Source organism: Neopelma chrysocephalum, unplaced genomic scaffold (genome assembly GCF_003984885.1).
Source record: "Neopelma chrysocephalum unplaced genomic scaffold, ASM398488v2 Primary Assembly neopelma1_60, whole genome shotgun sequence".
NCBI classification, from domain to species: domain Eukaryota; kingdom Metazoa; phylum Chordata; class Aves; order Passeriformes; family Pipridae; genus Neopelma; species Neopelma chrysocephalum.
The window spans coordinates 14,046,606-14,067,850 of NW_020897715.1; the positions used below are offsets into that span (position 1 = coordinate 14,046,606).

Below are 21,245 nucleotides of genomic sequence, written 5' to 3' on the forward strand. Positions count from 1 at the left end.
AAGTGAGTTGTATAAGAGAATATTGATGTTTTTTTCTTCACCTGAATTGATTCCTGAACCCTTCCTGCCCATCCCAGGATACACATGACTGTTAGGAGGTGGGAGTGCAGGCAAGAAAGAAAGTGCTGCAGTGGCAACCCAAAGCACTACTCCCCACCAAAACCCTAGGTACAAGCCAAGGTTTAGGCTGGTGCCTGGACTGTAATCAGAAGGTCAGAGCTAGACACATCTGTGCCTGACTCCAGAGGGGTAGAGAGCAACCTCATGTCGTGTCATGAGGACACTGCTCTATGGGGCATCAGTGGGGAGAAAGGGGCAACCTCCTGGCAGGGAGCAGGAGCTTCAGCCCAACCCCTCACACTGCCCTTCTCCCCTCTGGAGGTCAGGTATTACAGCACAGGCACCACAAACCAGTTGCTCTGTAGACACAGGAGCTGAAGGTGAAGGCAAAGAGTAGAAACTATTTCAGGTTACGTGAACCCATCTCCACCAAATAGGATTACCAGACACAATCCAATTGGCCGACGTGGGTCACAGTGCTGAAAATAGTTTTGTACTCCTGCCCTCTTAGCTGGTAAATAGCTTTCAGCCCCTAAAAGTGCTGAGTTGTGCTTTGCATTGGTGGAAACAGCTTGCGCAAAAGTGAGACGGCTTGAGGACGAGGAAGGGGAAACCTGGGCACTGGGTGAAATGCTGCTGTGGCATATTCAGGTCAAAAGGACACCCTGAAAGGAGCCATAAAAACAAACAAACAAACATAAACTAACAAAACCTCCCACAAACCAACAGATGAGTCTGAAGTTGCAAACCATTCCATTTCATCTATGATTTTTATTTAGGCAAATCTCATGCACAAAGCCTGAACAGTTAATGTGGGACTAGAAACATAGGAAACAGCATAGGAATAGAATCCATTGGTACACAAAGCCTGGCCCTGTTAATACAATCCCCTTCACAGACAGATCGAGACTCATCTTAAAGCCTATCTGGGAGTTTTGACCCCGTTGCTCTGCTTGGAAGCTGCTTCCCAAACTCCCTTAACAGTTTGAAAATGTGTTTTAATTCCTAGGCTAGATTCCCACAACTGATTTATAGGAGCCTGTACTGATGCAAACATCTTCCCTTAGCCTCAAAGAAACCTTCCTCCTTCACACTGTTTACCTGCTGACATATTTACAGAGCATTCTCATACTCCCCCTACCATTTTCCTCAGGCTAAACCGTCCAAGCTCTTCTAATCTGCCCTTGTAGGACAAGCTTTCTGTTGCCTCATCATCCTGACAGGCACTTGCTTCAGTGCAAGTGCAGCTTCTGCTTAGCAAGATGAGCTAAGAGCAATTCCCTCTGCCCAAACAAGAAGTCAAGGTTTTTGAGAGGTTGCTTCTTTGTTGTTGTTGATTGGGGTTTTTTTGGTCAGTTTGGTTGTTGTTTGCGTGTTGTAAACAAACTTTCACCCTTCATTTTGGTCACTAGATTTTTCCATGTCAATATTTTGGCCTTCTGTGATCCTAAAGAAGTTCCTCAAGCCCTTTAAAAGCTCACTGCACTCAGCTATCAGGACAGCTCCACGTACAGCCCAGCAGTTGTCTGTCCCCACACCATGGGCATTGTAACGATCAGAAGCAGGGGCTGAGGCTGGAGCAACCTAATTTCTGCTTTCTGGCATGGGCAATTCAAATAGGGATGCCACTGCTAGCTGTCAGCACAAGGCAGAAGAAAAGCATGCTCACAGCAAAACTGAACAGAAGCCTCTATCCCACTAAACTCCCCAGGATGGAGAAGTGAGTGGGGCTCAGCAGGTCTGTCTTCTTCCTTCTGTCCCTGCTCTGCCTAGAACTTACAGGATGCTCAGTCCCTCCTGCTCCATTTCCATCAGCATGGGATGATGCAACCAGACTTTTACTGCAATTTGCTGAGGAACACTGCTGTCCAAACTGATGAAACAGCAATTCAGCAGAGGACGCAGGAGGCACTTTAGAGAAGTGGCAGGGACACCAGACAGGCTTTCACCACATTCATCAAAGTGCCTGCAGTTCCATTTCAAGGCAGTAGCGACACTTATAAATAATGAGAAAAGCTACTCTGCATCTAGAGCATTTTAATAAATAAAAATGTAAAAAAGAAGCCTAAACAGCACAGTTAGTTCTGCTTCTGCAACCTTTTAGGTCTTCCAGCAATATATATCAATGATTTTCTCCTTTGCAGTCCCTGACAACATGACCATCCCTGAGTGATGCACCTTTAGCACAGATATGATCTTTCACATGCAGAGGCCACGGTACTCAACTGTTGCTGACAAATGTAGAGCTCTATGTTTGTGTGTGTTTGTGTGCACACACCTATATGATTTCACTCACCAGCTGCTCAGGCTTCAGTCACAGACTAAACCAGTCCAGGCCCTTTCCTGCACACTCTAAGTTTATGCATACTCCCTTTCAATCACTACTGGTTTTGAGGATGACATTTTGGGGAAGATCTATTTCCTATTTTTTCATCCAACTTCAACTCTTTGTGAAGAATGACAAAGTAAAAAGCAGGAAAAGAGACACAGCTCAGCCAATGTCCCCCTTTCCCACCCAGCCATATCCCCAGTACCCTGCTCATGAGGCAATTTAAAGGACAGATGACACAATATTTAGCAGTCTTCCAACACAGGCTCAGAGGGCAACCTGGAGCCCACTCACAGAATCAAAGCAACATTTCCAACACCACATTTCCTCACACACCTTTAAAACACATCCCGGCCACAACACAAGTACACACAGCAACACAGGCACAGGCACACTGCCCAAACTCCCTCCCACTCTGCGAGGATTCTCTGCCAGAGCATTCATGTCTCTGGAGATCCCGCACAGTTCTGGTAGTGCTTCCTACAACCAGGCTCAATTGAAGTGCACTACTATAAGTGTTGTGCTTTATTCAGCCTTTGCAAGTCTCAGGGAGCAGAGTCAGGATGGCTCGGTCTCTGCTGTACACCCTGCAGTGCCTGCCCTTTCATGCCCAGCTTGAGTGATGTCCACCGTATGGCACCATAAGTGTGCCCTCTCTGCTAATGTGATTCACAGCCTAATTAAACCCCTGCGGAAAGAATACATTTTCTGTGACTTGCTGTGTGTTATCTGCACAGACTTGCCGAGGTGCAGCAGTGACTGCTGCCACAGCATCCTCTCTGCAAAACAAACAGAAAGGTGCTGTTCCTTCCTATGGGGAAGGAAATAGCTTCTACTGGAGTAATTGACTTCACTGATGAATACTTGGAAGTGCCAGTCCACCAGAGCTTCCCAGTCCCCACTCCAGCATGGCAGGCAGAGTGAGCTGGGAAAAAGAAAGCCCTTCTTACTAGTCACAGGTGCATGAAATCTGAGAGTGCAATGAGATTCCCAGTGCTGATATGGGCAGCCAGGAGACTGATTGCAGGAGGAGGAATCATCCTGTGGCTATATCACCAAGCTGGGAAGGTGTTGGTACCTCTCCCAGGTACTGCCACCAATTTGCTTGAAGTCTCCACTTATTATGTCCAGGTGCTAAGAATATTTCAGTACCTAATTCCCAACAAAGTCAGTGGAGGCTAGGACAGCAGCTAAGACCCTCCACACCTCCGCAGAGCTGTGTCTTACTCTCCCTTCTGCCCCTTTACCCATGGGCACAGGCAGGAAGCCACAACAGCCTGTCCTTCACACAGAGCTGGCTCTGTAACAAGAGCATTGGAGTAACCAAACAGCATCACTCAGGGCACCTACAGCTGGGGAACAGGGAATGCTGGATTTCTGTTGACAGTAAAAAAGCAGTCTCTGATGTGCTCCAAGTCTCCACCACCAACCTGAATGAGCCCCACACTGCTTGCAGGATTCAGTGCCGCCCTCACACCACCAGTCCTACCTTGCTGCCAGAGCTGAGATACAAGCGGAGGGGGTGAAGGCAAGACCCCCAGGGCCCTGTACATGCTCCGTTATCTGAGTGCTGCCGAGGGGTGTAGCTTGTTTGAACTGATGTATTCATCAAAAGACAGAAATCAGGACTGCAAGAGGTCAGCATCCAAGTGGCAAACAAACAATACTCAGTGGAAAAACCAAGAAAAGTAAAAAGAGGTGCAGATAAACTAAAATTTAAGAAGTTACCAAAAGAAATCGTTACCTTTTCTTATGAGCAATTTACCCATACTGACAGAAGAGAAAGGTTTCTCCTTGTCTGCTGTGAACTAGCGATTTAACACATTGTAACCGGTTTCAGTGGGCTTTGTTTGCTGCCAGCCCTGGCAGAGGTCTGCCTGGCCTCATCACTGTCCCCACGCTCCAGCTGGCTCTTCCTACAGCAGCAGAGAGGGAAGCCTGCTCTGTTGCTGCCCCTTCTGTGCCTGCTCCACTGAATTTAAATGTCATCAGTGTGACACTATTTGGGGAAAAACACAAACAAACCCGGAGTCCCATACCTCTGCCCACAGAAAAAAAAATAAAAAAGGAAACTGGTTCAGAAAAGCAGCACCCACAGTCAGCCTGGCACATCACAACATTGGGAGCTCCTTCGTGGCTTGCCAGTTGGGGTTTCTCATGCCACCTAGAGCCCCTGGATGCTGAAAGCAGTAGAAGTAGTTAAGTTATTTCACACCTCACTGGAAAGAGGAGCTTCCCCATGGTGGAGACCAATCTGTCACAACACCTGCACCAGCATCATCTGGAGGGAAAACTCAAAAAAAATTAGCATGGACGTGTTAGCCCTCATCCACGTCTGACTGTGTTAATGAGACTCCAGTGCTTCAAACCCAACCAGTTCACTGCAAGGTCAGCCCTGGCAACATGCTCTGAGTTAGTAGGATGGGGCAGGAGTGTTTGATTTGCTCAGGCTCAACAGTCCCAGGGCAGGAGGTTAGATGTTGCTCCTCTGTCCTGCGTTTACCCTGAAACCTTGGAGGTGGGAAGGGGCACCTGCACGTCCGGAAACAAGTGCCAATACAGAAAGCTACCTATATGGCAGGATGTGTTTTTTAGAAGGATATTTCAGGCTCAAGGCACAGGTCAGCTTTGATCTGAGGTGTCAGCATGAGCTAGTGAGAAAGAAGCCCTGGCCACAACGCATGGTCACCCCCATGAAGGCACCCGCTCATCATTCAACCTTTGGCAAAGGACCCTATCTCTTCACCATCCCTCGCTACCACTCCAGTTTGACTTATCCCTCCCTTTTTTATTACCCCAGCGCCGCACGAAAACCAGCTGCGACTCAAACAAGCCTCTGACAGACCATAAAGCCCAAAGTGGGAACAGGCTGGGGCTGCTTAAAATGAGTGGCATGTTGCCCAGGGCCGGGATCCTGTCCCCCACCAGCCCGGCGCCCCGGGCTCCAGTGGAGGGGCTGAAAAGCCGCATTGAGGACAGCGGGGACGTCAGGGCTGGCTGAACATCCCATCCATGAACAGTGGGCTCCTTGTTCACTCGCCTGGGCAGTGGGGAAGCCTCAGCAGAAAGCCTGCTATTCAAATGGAAATCAGGGCCTTGCACCCAGCCAGGGTGGAGGAGGAGGATTGCTGTCTCCTCACAAACAACAAGAAGATTGCTAGGAGACTTTGGATAGGGAAAAAGATACAGTGGGAAGGGGATGGAGGAGGGGGAGACGCTCTCCAGCACACACAGGGCACATGGATGCTGGAAGGGGGAGAACAAAACCCTTTGGTGGGGGGATAAAGGGAATCCAGCCTTCCCAGTGAAGGCGAGGGAGGTGCCCAGTGTAACTTGCCCGGTGAAAAGCAAATTAGGTAAGGCTGGGCATCTAACATGCCCATGATCCCAAAACCACATCTCAAATGCAAATGAGCCGTGTAGGGAGAAATAATAGCCCCAAGGAATAAGGACTTGTGCCCATGAACTTGCAGCAAGCCTGGTGCAGAGACATGCTGATAACTCCATGCAAAAATGGTTATCAAGTCCTAAGAAATTTCTCACTGTTCTTTAAACAGCAGAACCTGTGAATCCATCCCTTCCTTTACAATTTCTTTTTCCCCTGATGGAAGGGTGGACAAGGCAAGAGGAGGGGGGTAGTATCATCAAGAACTTGTGCTAGATCATTACATGATAACATGCTTTTCCAATCTGCAAGAAAATGCAGCAGCTCTTCACAAAAGCTGTCCAAGAGAGCAATTCATCAGTGGAATAAACCAAGGCAAACCCTAAATAAATTAAACCTAAACTAAATTAATTAAGAGGAGACATTATGACTTCAATCACAGGAAATTCTACAAACCGACCTGCGGTTTTATTTTCACAGCTGTGCTTGTGCTACCCTGTGGTGCTCAGTTGAAATTAATTCTAGGTAGAATCACAGAACTGTTTGGGTTGAAAGGGACATAAAGATCATCTATTTCCAGTCTCCCTGTCATGGGCAGGGACACCTTCCACTAGACAAAGTTGCTCAAAGCCCCACCCACGCTGGCCTTGAACACTTCCAGGGATGGAATATCTACAACTTCTCTGGGCAACCTGTTGCAGTTCCTCACCACCCTCACAGTAAAGAATTACTTCCTAACATCTAATCTAAACCTACCCTCTTTCAGTTTGAAGCCATTGCCTCTTGTCCTGTCACTCTGTGCCCTTGTAAAAAGTCCCTCCCCAGTTCTTTTGTAGCCCCCTTCAGGTATTGGAAGGTGCTATAAGATCTCCCTGGAACCTTTTCTTCTCCAGGCTGAACAACTTTAACAAGAGCCTGGAAGACAGTAGCTGCCCTACAGAGACCAGCAGTTGAGGTCCAGATCTCTCTCCTCATCCCAGTCTTCAACTTGGATCAGGCTTGATCAGGAAGGGAAACATCTCTTCCCCCAGTCTTAATGGCATCCTTTTCTAATGCATGATTTGTCTAGGCAGGGCACTGGAAAAAGACAGAACCTAAAAACAACCTTTAGTTGGCATATTCCTTTCTCGAATGGGAGCAAAACCAAAAAGTTGGGGATTGGTTTTGGGGTTTGCTGTTGCTAACGGGATAACAAAGATGCAGTTTCAGAGTAATTGGTTGGGACTTACTCCAAAGTTCAATTATTACAAGACAAGATCACAAATGACAAGAAAAAGGAAATTATACACTGGACTCTGTTTTTTAACTGCGCTTGCCAGGAACCCCCTGAGTAATCCACAGGAAAGGTATTCAAAAAGGAAGTGTGAAATGCAATGAACAAAGGAAAAAATTAAACGTGTGAGTCCTGCCCACCTTCACCCTTCACTTTAGAAAGTAATTGTTTACAGTATTTCTCATTTGCTCTGTTTCTTAACTATCTAATAGACAACAGGAACATACTTGGAAACAAAACTATGGAGAAACACGGGGAAGGCTTCATTTGCTGAGAAACCTGACAGTCTCCAAACTGCCCCAGTAGGTAAGAAAACCTGTATCTAAACCATTAAGATAAAGCACAGAGTGCTGTGGACAGACAGAACAAAATACATCTTTTCAAGGCTCACCAAGGTGGGAGGGAGATTGCTTTAATTAAAAGGTTATGCTTCCACACTGGGAAAGACTAACATATTTTGCAGAGAAATGAACCCTCTCTCCAGATGTGTATCACTCCTAGGAACTAAGAGCCACTACCTGTGGGTTTCACACAACACCATCCATATATTCAATAGGTACTTATGCGCAAGTAAAACACCTGGAGATCAGAGGGCAGGGAAGGGGAGGAGGCTCTCTTGTTGCCGTTGATTTTTGTAGGAGAAAGCAGTTCAGTTACTCTCCAGGCAATGCCTTGTGTCCATTTTAGCCCTCTTACTATCTGTGATTGCTTCACAACACACGATTAAAAAAATTATTTACTCTCAATTCATGATCCATTTGAAAATGATTTACTCTCTATTCACAATCACTTGGTGAATGATTTAAGGAAAGAAACACTTTCCATTTGAGAGAAAGAGAGTCTGCCTGCACCAGCTCTTCCTGTGGCCAGTGACTTCGACCACAGTGTGTTGTGTATTGTCACAATCTGAGAGCAAGAAACCAGAAAATCTATATAGAAAATTTTTCTACTTGCTCCCAGGAATGCCCGTGCAGCAAACAGCCATCTGCCAAACACTTACACAACTGAACCTGCCTGTACAAAGACATAGGAGCAAGCAGATGAGGACAGCCAAACCCTGCATCTTCCCTGCAAATAAAGAATATTTACAAACCCCTCTCTGCAGCACGACTCAGCTCACTGGAGCTGATAAGACATGGTGATCTTGGCATATGTTTCACAGGCTTTAGTGCCTTTCATTACAATGGAGAAATGTGAGAGGGAAGAGAGGGAGAATGCTACGCCATCAACTGTTATTAGCACCATGTTTGACCAGCTTTCTTGTCCTTCCAGTCAACCTGCTGCAATGCCAGCTACCACGAGAGGCAGGAGGGAGGTGCTCTGGTAACTTCAATCTCCATCCTGTTTGCTCCCTCATGCTATACAGATATCTCTCTGCCCAAGCCCTGAAACACACCACCATCTCTGTTGTTTCTGAATGATGGCTTCTGAGCAAAAACCTGCTAAGTTAGTGTATGTCAGGGGCCCAAGTTCAGTTTCTGTGAGCCATTTCCATGCCAAAGGCTGAGTTAGACAGCCTGTACAAAATATACATCACATTCAGCCAAGAGACCACTTTGTCCTCAACTTCCACTCTTTTGAATAACAACAAAAGCAGGGAAGAGCACTATTGCCCCCAAAGCATCTTTTGACTGCTGTGTCCCCATTTCACTCAGTGGCTCCTCTTCCCCTGATGGTTCCATGCTGGGGGAGAGACTAGATCTGCAGATAACATGGCATATGTGAGCTCACCCATCACTCCTGGCAATCCTTGCTGCCAGAGACCCCAGCTATGATTCCCCCATTTGGGTAACAAAAATGTGCTGCTCAGCACGTGCAGCTCCTGGGGAAATTACGTGCCTATCCCTTTTGTCTAGCAGCCTCTCTACATTTTAAATCACAAACTGAAGCCATTTACTTTACAGTAGAATCATCTCTCTCCTTTTCCTTCCCAATTTTCTTCCCAAAGGAAGAACCAGATTATGCCCGTACTGCCAGCAATGATGATGAAATACTTATACTGCAGAAGTCCCACACTATGTTTTCCTGGATGTTTCCTGCACTAAAACTCTTCTCCTCATCAGTGGAACAGCAGGAAACATAAAACAGGCAGTGAATGGCCACCACACCAATGAACTCTCAACAGAAACGTGACAGGACAAACTTCAGAAATATAACATACCAGCAAGGAACGGAGAAAGGGGTAATCTACTTAGCAGAAAATTAAACTATCCAGATTTTAAAAATTAATTGCTGCTTATTGTTAGTAATATAGCAATTATTAATAGTTATAACCTTCTTATTATGTTAATTCATCTCCTTTTAAACCCCTGCTGCGCAAGTACCAGCCTTCATCAAGGTAGTTTATAAGCAAACTGTCTAATCACTCAAGTATCAACACAGTTCAGGTATTCAGCCTAGATGCTGCCAGAAAAGCAACAGCAACAGATGTCATATCCACTGGCACTGCTGATCATGCACTAAAACAAACAAACAAATAAATAAATAAATCACTTTGTTCCTGTTTCTGTCAACCTCCAGGATAGACAGAAACTGAGCATATATTTAATTCTCTGGCTTACTGACTTTACACTAAATATGTGACTGCAGGTTATATTTATGGTATACCTTCAAATCCCAGCCAGAAGATAGAATCACTGAATCCCTGGGGAAGATTTTAAAGTGCTCAGTTCTTCCAATTTTTCAGTTCCCCTGGGATGAGACAGTGGTCTTCTTGCCCAGCCAGTCTCATCATATCCCTATCCTCTGAGCATCATCAGGCCAAAGGGTCCCTCACAAAGAAGAGCCCCACTCCCAGTCTTAATCCCTCTGTGTGACCATTGTCTCCCATAGGAGAGGCTGAGAGAGATGGTGTAGCCTGAAGAAGAGAAGGTTTGGGGGCAGCCCATTAATGTGACTCACTCCCAGTGAGTCCATCTCCATCCAGTCCCATATGGCTCCACTTCCTCTCTTCTCCCCACCCCCAATTCTTTGGTGCGTTCCCACTCTCATGATGCCCCTTTGTCCCCAGGCACCCCTGCCTTGGTCACCTCCCTGACCAGCTCCCTCTTTCCTTGAACATGAACAAAGTGGCTTGCTTCTCCACACCTCCAAGTATGACAAAGGAAAGCCCCTCAGCAAGTAAGGGAGACACAGACTCATACCCTGCTCCTACTGACAAAGATCAGCCCTAGCTCAGCTCATGGCACCTGCAGGGGAGCTCTGGCTTTGTCTCAGTACCTTTTCAGCATGGTCTGCGTGCCGGGGGTAGCATGATGCACATCCCTAGCACACAACAAAGCTGTAACGGGTGAAAACTCAAGGGCTTTTTCCTTGCTGAATTCTCTGTTGCCTCTGCTGAGCACATGGACAATCACATTTGATTTTTCAAAAGCTCTTTATCTAGCCTAATTCAGGTAGATTTTCTCAAAGGTGACAGAAGGCACACCTATGTCACACAGACCACCCTTCTGTTGCATTTTAAGGTCTGGCTTCACAACACGGCAGAAAGATAGCATTCAAAAAAAAATCATTTCATTTTCAAACATGCAGGAACCCATTTTCCCCCTCAATCTTATTCTCAAAAATAGGAGAGAGGAGGGTAAAAATTTCCATCCAAAGTCAGTCTGAGCTAGAATCCAGGGATAGGAAAATTCTGGGCCATGTCTTTCAAACCTGGCAAGATTGTTAAGTGTCTCAAAGCAAAGACAGGATAACAATAATGACCACCACAGTTACTCAGGGGGGCAACAATTGTAATCAGGGCGATTGTTAACCCTCATTTACCAAGAGTGAAACTGAGGCAAGAAAAGGTGAAAAGCATAACTGAAAATACCAGGTATCCTTAAACACGAGCAGCACAACCAGTCTCTCCTTGAGGTATCATTATTCTTTTAAATCCCAAAAATACTGTTAGTGTCCCTAGAGAGGATCTGAGCAGGTTGTCGATTAGCCATGATGTTGGTGCAGAAATACGGTGGTGGCTCCCATCAGAGTTATCCAGGTCCGGCTGGCCGCCGAGCCCTGGCTCTGTGCAGCATGAATGAGGTGAAGCCGCTGCGAGAGACAGATCAGGCGAGCAGTGGCTCAAAGCCTGAGTGAGGCAGTTCTGCCAAGCAGGCAGCGTGCAGAGGAGCCAGCACGGGTGTGCCTGCACCCCTGAGCTGCTGCTGGTCAGGAGTACTCAAGTGCACAGCACAGAGACGCTCGAGTGACCCTGCACTGTGCCAGCCAGGTTTGATACAGCCACTCGTGAATCAGAGTGAATAAACCATGCCAAAGCTCCTCTGCTGCAAAGCCAATTAGGTGCTTCTCCACTGTGATCCCTTATATGCAGTATCTGCGAGAGCTTATCTTGACTCCTAAGCAAAAGCATGGAAGGTAGCACAGGTCTGGCACTGCACCCAGGCTGCAAAGCCCTCTCCTGACCCAGGCTCTGGGGAACACAGCGTAAATATAAGCATGGCCCCAGGAGGGCTTATTATCGGTGGAATGACCCCTGCCATGCCAAACACAGACTGTTTCCAGGGGAAGCTTCCAGATGTATTTGCTTTCGCCTCACTACCCAGTATCTATAGCATCTGTGTGCTTCACGGTCCAGACAACGCTACTCTGCATGACCTCAGTGTAACAAGAGAAGCACTCTACCCTGGAAATATCAGGGGTAACAATTCCCTGCACAGCAACCCTCAGGAAATCACCACCTTCATCCTCCTGCCCCAAGGTAGGATTTCCTACAGTTCTGTCACCCTGCCAGTTGCTGGATGAACTTATTCCTAGAGGCTTTCTTCCACGGTGCAAACGCTACACCTCCCCCAGCCAACCTCCTCCAAAAGTTAGCAACCTCTCCTGCACGTGAAAGACCTCCAAGGAAGATGCAGATCCTATAGAAGCCAACAGCACATGTGGCACTCTGGCACCTGGGTTTAAGGTTAAAACTGTTTGGGTTTCTGCAGGAGAGCATGAGCACACAAGCAAAATGAGCCTTGAGAGCTTTTAATAAACTACACACATCCTTACATGGAGAGCAGCCCATAAGATAAAGAACCTCTTCACAGAGTCTCTGAAGTCTTATACATGGTCTATTTGTATATCTGCACTGATGGTAGCATAGATACATTCACAGAGCACAACACATCCTTGTACATAATGACAAGGCAAAAACATTGCAGTTCTGCCTGGCTGGGCCCCAAGTCAGAGCAGTTTTGCTTCTAACCTTTGTCCTCATTATGTCTTAGTTCACAGTTACAGTGGTAATGGTAATACAGCACCCACATGTTTTTCCCAGACAAACCCCTGTCATTCATTCCCTTCCTAGAGGTGAGGAAAGCAAGACCCAGGTGTATGCACTCTCCACTGTGAAAGTATAAAAGAGGGCGGGGGGAAGACATGCAGCCTTATAGTCCCCTGCCATGTTATGCAAGCAGCACCTCCTCCTGCCACCTGCTTCCCAAGGCTGGTCAGGGAACAAAAGCCTGAAAACAGGTAGGAAGTTCAGCCCTCGGGCAAGAAAGAGCAGAAGTTATCTGGAAGATGAATGGAAAACACAGCACTGGTGAAGTGCTGTGTTTCCCCATTGGAGAAAAAACAAACCAGTGTAGTTTTCCTATCCAAGCGCTCAGTACAGCAAAAGAAGTCCAAACAAATCACACAAAGAATTACCCTGGCGTTGTTTTGCTGGTGTCAACCACTGCAGAACAAAAAGGATGAGGTTGTTCAGGCACAACCAGCCTGCTGCCAGAAGACATCCCTTCAATCTCTCTGCATGCTCCATAAAACCATGAGTTGGGACGTGATAAAAAACAGACCCCACACCTTTCTACTCTATATCTATCAGTGTGCTTGTGGAATGATAACAGAAATAGCTGTGAACTCCTCCAGTGACTTGAGTACAGCTGCCCCATCTACTTACCAAACCATCTGCAGGAGGAGGTGAGGAGGATATGTAGTTCTTAACCATTTTCTTTGGTGCTCATTTACTCTGTGTATCTGCATAATCACAGACAAGATTTGAAATGAAAGCTGGTTCATGCACACATACAAATTTTCCTACCCCACAGAGATAATGGCTTCAGCCCCTACTCATCCCCACATTACCAATGGGAAAAATGTGTGTGGGCAGGGTGGGGGGATAGTCATGAGCAGAAGCCGTGATCTGACTCTGTCAGCAGATGACTTCTATTTGCACTCGTTAGCACTGCCCTAGCGTGAGCTAACACCACCCCCTCGGGTAATTTAAATTTATAAAAAAAATAGAAGAGAAGAAGCAAAAAAAAAAGCCTGTATTTCTATATTTAGGAGGTTAGGATAATCGGGGTGGAAGAGCCCATCTGTTTGGCGTTCACTCCAGCTGCTATGGATGCGGAAATTTGTCTATTTTCTTTCCTTTTGCCTGTTTCAACTTGTCCTGGCTGACTGTGAAAGACAGAGAGTGAGCCTGATGTATGGCCACAGTCATTTAGGTATGAAACTGTGCACCATCCCATTGGAATCACAGCAGAACCAGTTGGCATAACCAGGATCTTCCCCAAGGTAGTGTAAAATAGCTAATAATAATGATTATGATTATTATTATATTTTATTTTTATTGATACTATGAATAAGTCTATGTTTATAACACTGGACACAGGACAAGAGAGAAAGGCACAAGACAAGTTAAAACGCATCTTAGACCTCTCTAAAAGTCAATTTTAGGAAGGCAGCCTCCCCTCTGCCACATCCTTCTTTTGGGACATTTCCCCAAATAAAGCTGGATTTCTGTGGGATTCTGACTCGTCATCAGTGGCACTAGCCACTGGATGGAGACATATCCACACTTCTTTGCAAACTAACCTCCTCTGCCATTTTCATCTCAAGGCTCTATGAAAGTGAGTCCAACCTAAATTCAGAAGCGGTCTTTGATCTCCCACCTTCCTGAGCTGACCAGGCTCTGGTCTCAAAATAATGAGGATGCAATTACCTCAAGCAGTCTCTTGATGCTTTTCCTGTCATAGATACAAGTGCCCACAGCCCTTGCAGGATATAGCATCATTGCCCCTTTAAACCTAATGCAGTGCTACTTATTTTGCCGCTAAAGGCATCCCTGTAGTGTGACAGGACACATGGCAGACTGTTGGGATCATTTGTTGTTTATCTTGTTTGGTATAGGTGATTGCTTTTTAATTTCACAGTGTTCGTCGCTGAGGTCATAAAAGGTGCCAGAGATGAGCAATAAGCGTGGATAAATTTTCTGTGATTAATGTTCAGAAAGCCTTAGAAAGAGGAAAGAAGACTGTTGGTGCAAAATTTGGAATTCCACTGCCAGCTTTTCCTCACAGGATCCTCTCCAGCCCTGGGGCTGGAATCACAGGACAGAACATGGAGGAGGACAGTGGGTGAGGAGCATGGATCAATAAATAGTAATACAGATTGGGGAACACACAGTCCAGGGACTCCACAGTCCTCCCTGCAGCAGACACTGCTAGTCCAGCTCCAGCACTCCTTTCTTCTGCCTGACAAAGGTTTCCTCACCTTCCCAACTACACAAAGCTGAAATTCTCCTATTGATTTCTATGTGTGCAAGATTGGGATCTAGATCATCTCCTAAAGGCCAAGACATGTCTACAGAGGTCCAAAAACCCTCCTTTTGGAAAAATCCCTCTTCTCATGTACACGATGCAAGTTGCTTGCATACAAGCATTGGCGGACATTGATGACAACATTTTGCAGGATTGTCCCTGTGATATGTCTGGTCGGGGGCTTTGGTGCAGAGCAAGGCTTGAGTGCATTTCTGATCTCTGGCATAAGAAATAACACCTTACTCCTCTGACTCTCTGCTCCAAAGAGGTCGTTTTAGCCCTTACAAGTCAGCAGGAACAGTCGCTATTCTTCAACCAAAATTGACTGCCTATTTCTGCAGTTGCATCCCACACATCATTCATCACCTAGAGATGGCTTTTTCTCTTCCCAGATTCCAGACCACACTGGCCTGAGCCATCTGTGGTCTTCTGCTAGCTACTTCGACTCAATATGTCCATGGGCATTGTGGCCCAGAAACAATTGTTTCCTTGGAACACAAGGCGCCTGCACCCATCCCTGCTCTGACAGAAAAGACCTTAAAGATATTACTTGTCTTTCCATAGGGTTCATGAAATTAGATGAGCAGGTACAGGTGAGGTACTCACTGCCACACTCAACCCTCTCCTAGACATAAGAGAGCCCACAAAGTTCAGCCTGAAGGCACAAATGGGAAGAACATGAGGCCTCACTGGTTCACAAACCCACAAAATGGACTCTTTAACCGTGCCTTCCAGCCAGGCCAGCGAAACACCACCTGTGTTACAAAGCTGAAGGATGCATCACAAAACTTCAGAAGCTGCTTTCCACAACCTGTAGCTTTCAAAAGTTGCACAGAAGAATGTAAACCTTTAACGGTTTACATTGTTATGACTGCTCTTTAAGATGCTAGAGTAACTCATACCTATTCCTTGCAGACCCAGAGAAACTTCCTTTCTCTGATGGTCACTTCTGTCAAACAATATTTAATATTTCCAAATGAACTTTTTTAAGAGTCATGATAAGTGGATAAAAGAACATGGAAATTATTCTGAAATCTGAGAAGTCTTTAAAAATGAAGATATAAGTAAAATAGTTACTGAAACTAATGGCTGAGTATTTTTGGGAAAGGTTTTTTATTTGGTGAGTTTGTTGGGTTTTTTTCATTTATTCATGTTAATTCCTCCAATATTTAAGGGGGAAAAATACACAGAATGACATGTGTGGGAAACTTCAGAATAACTGCCTTGTGTTTGATGAAACCAAAAATACTGCAAGTTAATGCAATATTTAAATCATTGCTTCCCCTCTCCCCCTCCCCATCTGAAAGATGCAATGCCTCATAACTGCAGATGAGGAAACAAAAATCTCTTGCATGTTCACTTTCATGAAAGATAAATTTGCTTTTTTCTCTATTTTGGTCCCTAATTCAGAAAACCACTTAAACATATGCTGAAGTTCATAATTTGCCACTCTACCACTTATGCATCTACTCAAGAATATGCCTGAAGTCAGGCATATGCACAGCACACTGTGGACTTTACAGCATTCTGTTCATTTCTGCAACTATTCTAATTCAGTGACGTGAATGTACAAGGAAGTAACACATTTTGAGCAATTTTAGCACTCGCTGACAAAAGTGAATTTTGAACTTGCCTATCCATGCAAACAGTCTGAATAATTATTAAAAAGTAATAGCTAATTCTCAATACCTTTCAGAAACTGCTGAATTCTAACAATTACTTTTAGTTGTCAGGATAGTGAAATACTATGGCATGAACTTTTGCTCTGTATCACTGGTGAGCAACCAAACCTGGAGATGAAATGCTGCTACCCCTCCTACAAAAGAATTAAAAAAAAACACCAAATCTGCTCATAAGCTTGTGGTATGTCAAATATTATTTGTAGAAGCTATTCAGTAAGTAATTTCAAATAAGTAAAATGCAAAGAAACCACAGGATGTTCACAAACAATTTGCAAATAGAAATGGAAGAGGAATTCATTAAATAAATTATTTGCTATAAATTATTCACCTACCTCTAATCTTACTACCACTTAGACTATAAAATTCATGCCATAAAAGATACAGGATTCGTGCCATAAATGATAGAGGATACATAACAAGGCATCATTAACTTATGCATTTCCCAGTGCTGCTTTATTTAGGCTGTCCAGTTATATATGCATTATTATATATTATATATATACACACGCATTAAGGCAGCCTTTTGACTTTAATGGACTTGGAGTGTAATACGTTTCTCTTTTAAAACCTGAGCTAAGGAGACCTGGTCTGATTTTAGACTGTTATTTGATTTTGAGCTCCGAGGCTGAATAACTTCAAATCTGAGAGAACAATCCAAGCTGTTCTCTAAGCAAAGCCAAAACAAATGGAAGTCTTACACAGTTGGCTAATTTAATGAGATTTACACAACTTGGGTCCATTTCATATAAATTCACAGTGAAGGCTGGACATTTCTTTGTGTCCATCAAGCCACATATTGAACTCTCTCATAAAGGTGAGAGATGCAGGAGACACGCATCAGAGAGCCAAGGGAAGAGGAAGATCTAGAAGAAGATCACTGGCAGCGGAAAACAGTTGCTTTCTGGGACCTGCTGGCTCTGCACTGGCTCACAGGGTCAGCAGCATCCCCACTTGAATCTCTTTTCCCCTTCTGAAGCTGCAAGACAAGTTGCCAGCTGTGCCCTGGCTATACGGCAAGTGCAACAAATTCCAGGAAAAAAAAACTAAAATACACTATGAAATTCATTTTAGCCATGAAAACAAAATCTATAGAGTTCTTACTCATAAGCAAGGATGAAGGCAGCTTTTTCATCTTGTTCATGTCCTGCCTTAATCTAAGTGACAGCTATATTCCACTACTTGTTTGGTCTCCAGCAGTTGTTTATTTTTTTAATATCATAACTGTTTACTTTTAATTAAAAGTGTGATGATTGTCACTGAATTTCTCCATTTGTGGAAAACTGATGTAAGCTGTCATTCTTTGATTATGGAGGAAGAGAATAAAAAAAGATTCTTGCAGTTTTAGAAAGAATCTCTCAATTATCTGCAAAGCAACTCACAGCTGCTACTGGCTGTGAGTTGCAACTAAAGGCTACACCTCACCATCCATACACATTTTTACTCCTTGGAAATGAAAAAAGGGTTGGTTTTGCAGAGTTTCACCATTCTGGATTGACTCTTAGCAGTCTCAGTCCTTGGCCCAGTGGATGTCAGGTGCATTTGTAAAGCCTGAGCACAGCACAGGGGCCCTACACACAGTGTTATTACACACTAATATTTCCACAGTACTTATGAGTGTTTTAAAAGACCCTCAGCTCAGGGCCAGAGCGAGCAAGGGTATAGGGTCCACTCACATCAGATACCTCTTGCAAAGTCCAGTCTTAGGTCCTGACCTAGAGACCTTAAAAGCTAAATAAGCTTTACCATGACAGTTGCTACACCAAACACAGGAAGAATAGCTGTGGTTCTGCTGACAAGACTGCTTCCACTCCTTGCTTATTTGCAACATAAATTCACATCAGCTAGGCTGTTCAAAAGGAACCTGGGGGAATTGAGTGCTTAATTCCCATAGGTACCTTATAAAATCCCAATTGTAACAGACAGCGCTCTATTTTTTTTTCCCATTTCCAGAGTGAAGCCACACCATGGGTAGAGAGTGGATAAGGAGGGAGGGCTGCATTAAACCAGATGGAAACTATGGTTTCCTTGAGCAATGAAGACAATAATTCAAAATGCATGAGGACCAGATCGACTCCTCTGTAGCAGTGCTCTGGCTAGCACATCACCATCCATTGCAAAGCTCACACAGAAACACAAATTGAAGGCAGGTCAGAAGGCAGCAAGGATACTAAGCCTCCCAAACCAGTCCTGAATTCTAAGCTATCCCTGGTTGATCTCGCAGAAAAACCAAGCAGGGAAAGATTTCCTCCAAAGGGTCCTCAAGGCACAGATGGTTTAAAATTGCCACCAGTGTCACAGACTGCACCCAGCATGTGAACAGGCAGCAAGCCGGAGTCAAGGAAGTGAGACATCATCCCCAGTGACCCCAGGGCCACCCCTCTGGGGGTGCTGTGCACGATATTCATCATGAAGGTGGTCGAGACAAGGATGAGAGAAGAGCAGCATTCAATTTAGTCACCGCAGAATTTCTTTAAAGGCTCAAAGTTGATAACCATCCAGGAGCCACTGCCATAAAAACTCAGGATGAAAAGTATCCAGCAGGCCACTAACTAAATCAGTGGACAGGCATCATGGTCCCATGGGGAAGGCATGGGCTGGCACTCAGGAGATGCAGGCTTCAAGCCCAGGTTGCCCATGGGAATCCTGCATGACTGTGGGAAAGGCACTTCCCATCTCTGGGCCTCAGTTTTCCCCATCAGCTGCATGATGATCTAGATAACATGGCTGTTACCTGAGTCAGTGAAGAGAAAGATTATACAAAGATTAACATTAAAAACGTGGGTGGGTGGATGAAGCATAGATATGAAAGGTTCTGAAAAATACATGGGCCTCTGTCTTCATGCTTATCTCTTTCTACAGAGTGGTTGCTAAAAGCAAAAATAATATGCTCTCCCTACAAAGGCAGCACAGAGCAGATACATATATTTAGATCACTGTGCAAACATATACCAACTTTTGTCCAAGGTAGGAAAATGGTAGCCTGTGCTACAGAGGGGAAAAAGACAAAGACATCTGAAGTCACCCTGAAACAAGGAAAGGATCCAGATCTCTGGGACAGATTCAGCTGTAGTATAAACACTGATGCTAGCCATACTCATGAAGGTCAGGAATAAATGGCAGGGCTCTCACAAGCCTGACCTGGAGGTCCATCAGGTGCTAGATGTATATAGGACAAACACTCATCTTCCTGCATGTCAAACAAGTAATTTCAAACCCCTAAACAAATGGTAGGACACTGCAGCAGAAGTAACCCTCAGGAAGGACAGGACAAACCACCTTTTCAATCATTTTATTTTGCAGTTTTTTTGGCTTGCATAGCTATCCCCCTTGCTTGGCTGAGGGTGTCACATGCTGCTTTTCCTCTCTCAGGAGAGATCAATCTTTCACTAGGGCCACTCACTAGTCTCTAACCCCAATATGTGTTTTCTACCCCTTCTACTTATTTGAAGCATAGAAATGGCAGCACAGAGACCCAGTGGCAGCAGGTGGGAATGGAGCCCACATTTCCTAATCCCCAGCGCTCACAGCCAAAAAAAACCAAAAAGGAAAAAGCAAAAAATAAAGAGCTCCCCCGCCTCCCTGGTTTCTCCCTTACATGCATAGCATCATCGTTGCTGAGTTGCAGCCTCAGAGAAAAGAAAGAAAGAGGCCCAAAAGGCAGCTAGGAAACCCACCGTCCATTGGCTTCCCTCCACGCGAGGCGAGCGGACTCCTTCTGCTGCAGTGACTTGGCAAGCACACCTCGCTCTGACTCAGCACCTCGCCGGCACCTCCTGTCAATTATTCCCACAAACTGCTGACTCCGGAAGGGCTATTTGCAATTAGGATGCAACACAAGCCGGTGGTGGTGGGATGTCTCATCTCCCCCCCTTCACCCGCAGCAGTCCCCTCCAGCTGAGCCCTCTGGCTCAGGGCTGGAGCTCCCAGTGAAGGTGAAGCAGTGGGGGACGGGGAATGTAGTCCAGGAGGGCTGGAGGATGGGGACTAAGAGGGTGGGGGAAGCCTGCCTGCGTTGTACCTATTCTGTGGATAAACAGACAACTGCTGTCAATGTGGCAGCTGAAATGCAGTCTCACAAAAGAAAAAAAAAAGCAAAGCAGCCACTGGGAATAGGGATGAGAGCAGCAAGAACAGATGAAACTATGCAAAAAAGCTACTGTAGAGCTAACTAATATAACAGCATTCCCCAAAGAACAAGCAAAACGCAGCCTTGCTGCAACTCCATGCAGCTTAGAAACACAAGCCTACTCTCTGTATCCAAGGCATTTTCAGTGCAAAAGAGGGAGGCGCTGATTGCGGATGAGTCCCGTAATAAGGGCCCAGGGCACACCAGCTGTTTCAGAGGCAAAAGGAAGAGCTGCCCTTGACAAGCCAAGGACATGATAATTTTGCAGACAGACAGAGGCTATTCTGTCCCTCTGCCATGTAGCCAAGATCCTCCCAACCTCTCCGAGCCACTAGCTTGTAGCATACAGCCCAAAAGCCAAGCAGGCTTGCATCCTAGCAGCTCCACAACCAATGGAGACATCCAGACATCAAACCCCATCAAACAGTGAAACACACTCAGCTATGGAAGCAGCCCAGAAGCCACACAAGCCAAGCAGTGCCCTGCAGAAGCCCTCTGGCACTTTTTCTCAAGCATCTTCACTAAAACAACAGGGTCTTCCACGCACCCCTCTCTCCTTTCCCAAGGGCCATGGTGAGCTTCAGGCCCCATTCACTGGCACAGGCAGTGAGAGGCAGCAGAACTAGTGATGCACAAGAACTGGAGGGACTCAGAGCACTCCCTTGAGGAGCACCCAGGGACTTTTTAGCCAAGAAACAGGGCTGTACTTTCTGAGATATCATTTCTAAACCAAACATTTCATAGAGTGTAGCTAATGCTGACATGTGAACACAAGTCAGAGCAGGCAGTTGTGAAGCTGGAGCAAAAGGCTCCAAGGAGCATTTCAGGTTTGGTGCTGAAGCCTGCAGTGAGACA

General features: G+C 45.5%; 1 protein-coding gene across 2 annotated transcripts in view; it reads right to left on the reverse strand.

The window, feature by feature from the left end:
- The window catches only part of IGSF11 (immunoglobulin superfamily member 11), a 102,436-nt gene that overhangs the window by 72,396 nt on the left and 8,795 nt on the right, over positions 1-21,245 (reverse strand). The window contains exon 1 of one of the 2 annotated variants that reach the window (XM_027681468.1): positions 19,939-20,076. The exons of the other annotated variant lie outside the window; for it this stretch is intronic. Coding sequence (XP_027537269.1) covers positions 19,939-19,945 — 7 coding nt within the window. The 5' untranslated portion in view covers positions 19,946-20,076. Of the gene's footprint in view, positions 1-19,938; positions 20,077-21,245 lie in introns of those variants that run through there. 2 annotated transcript variants of the gene reach the window in all.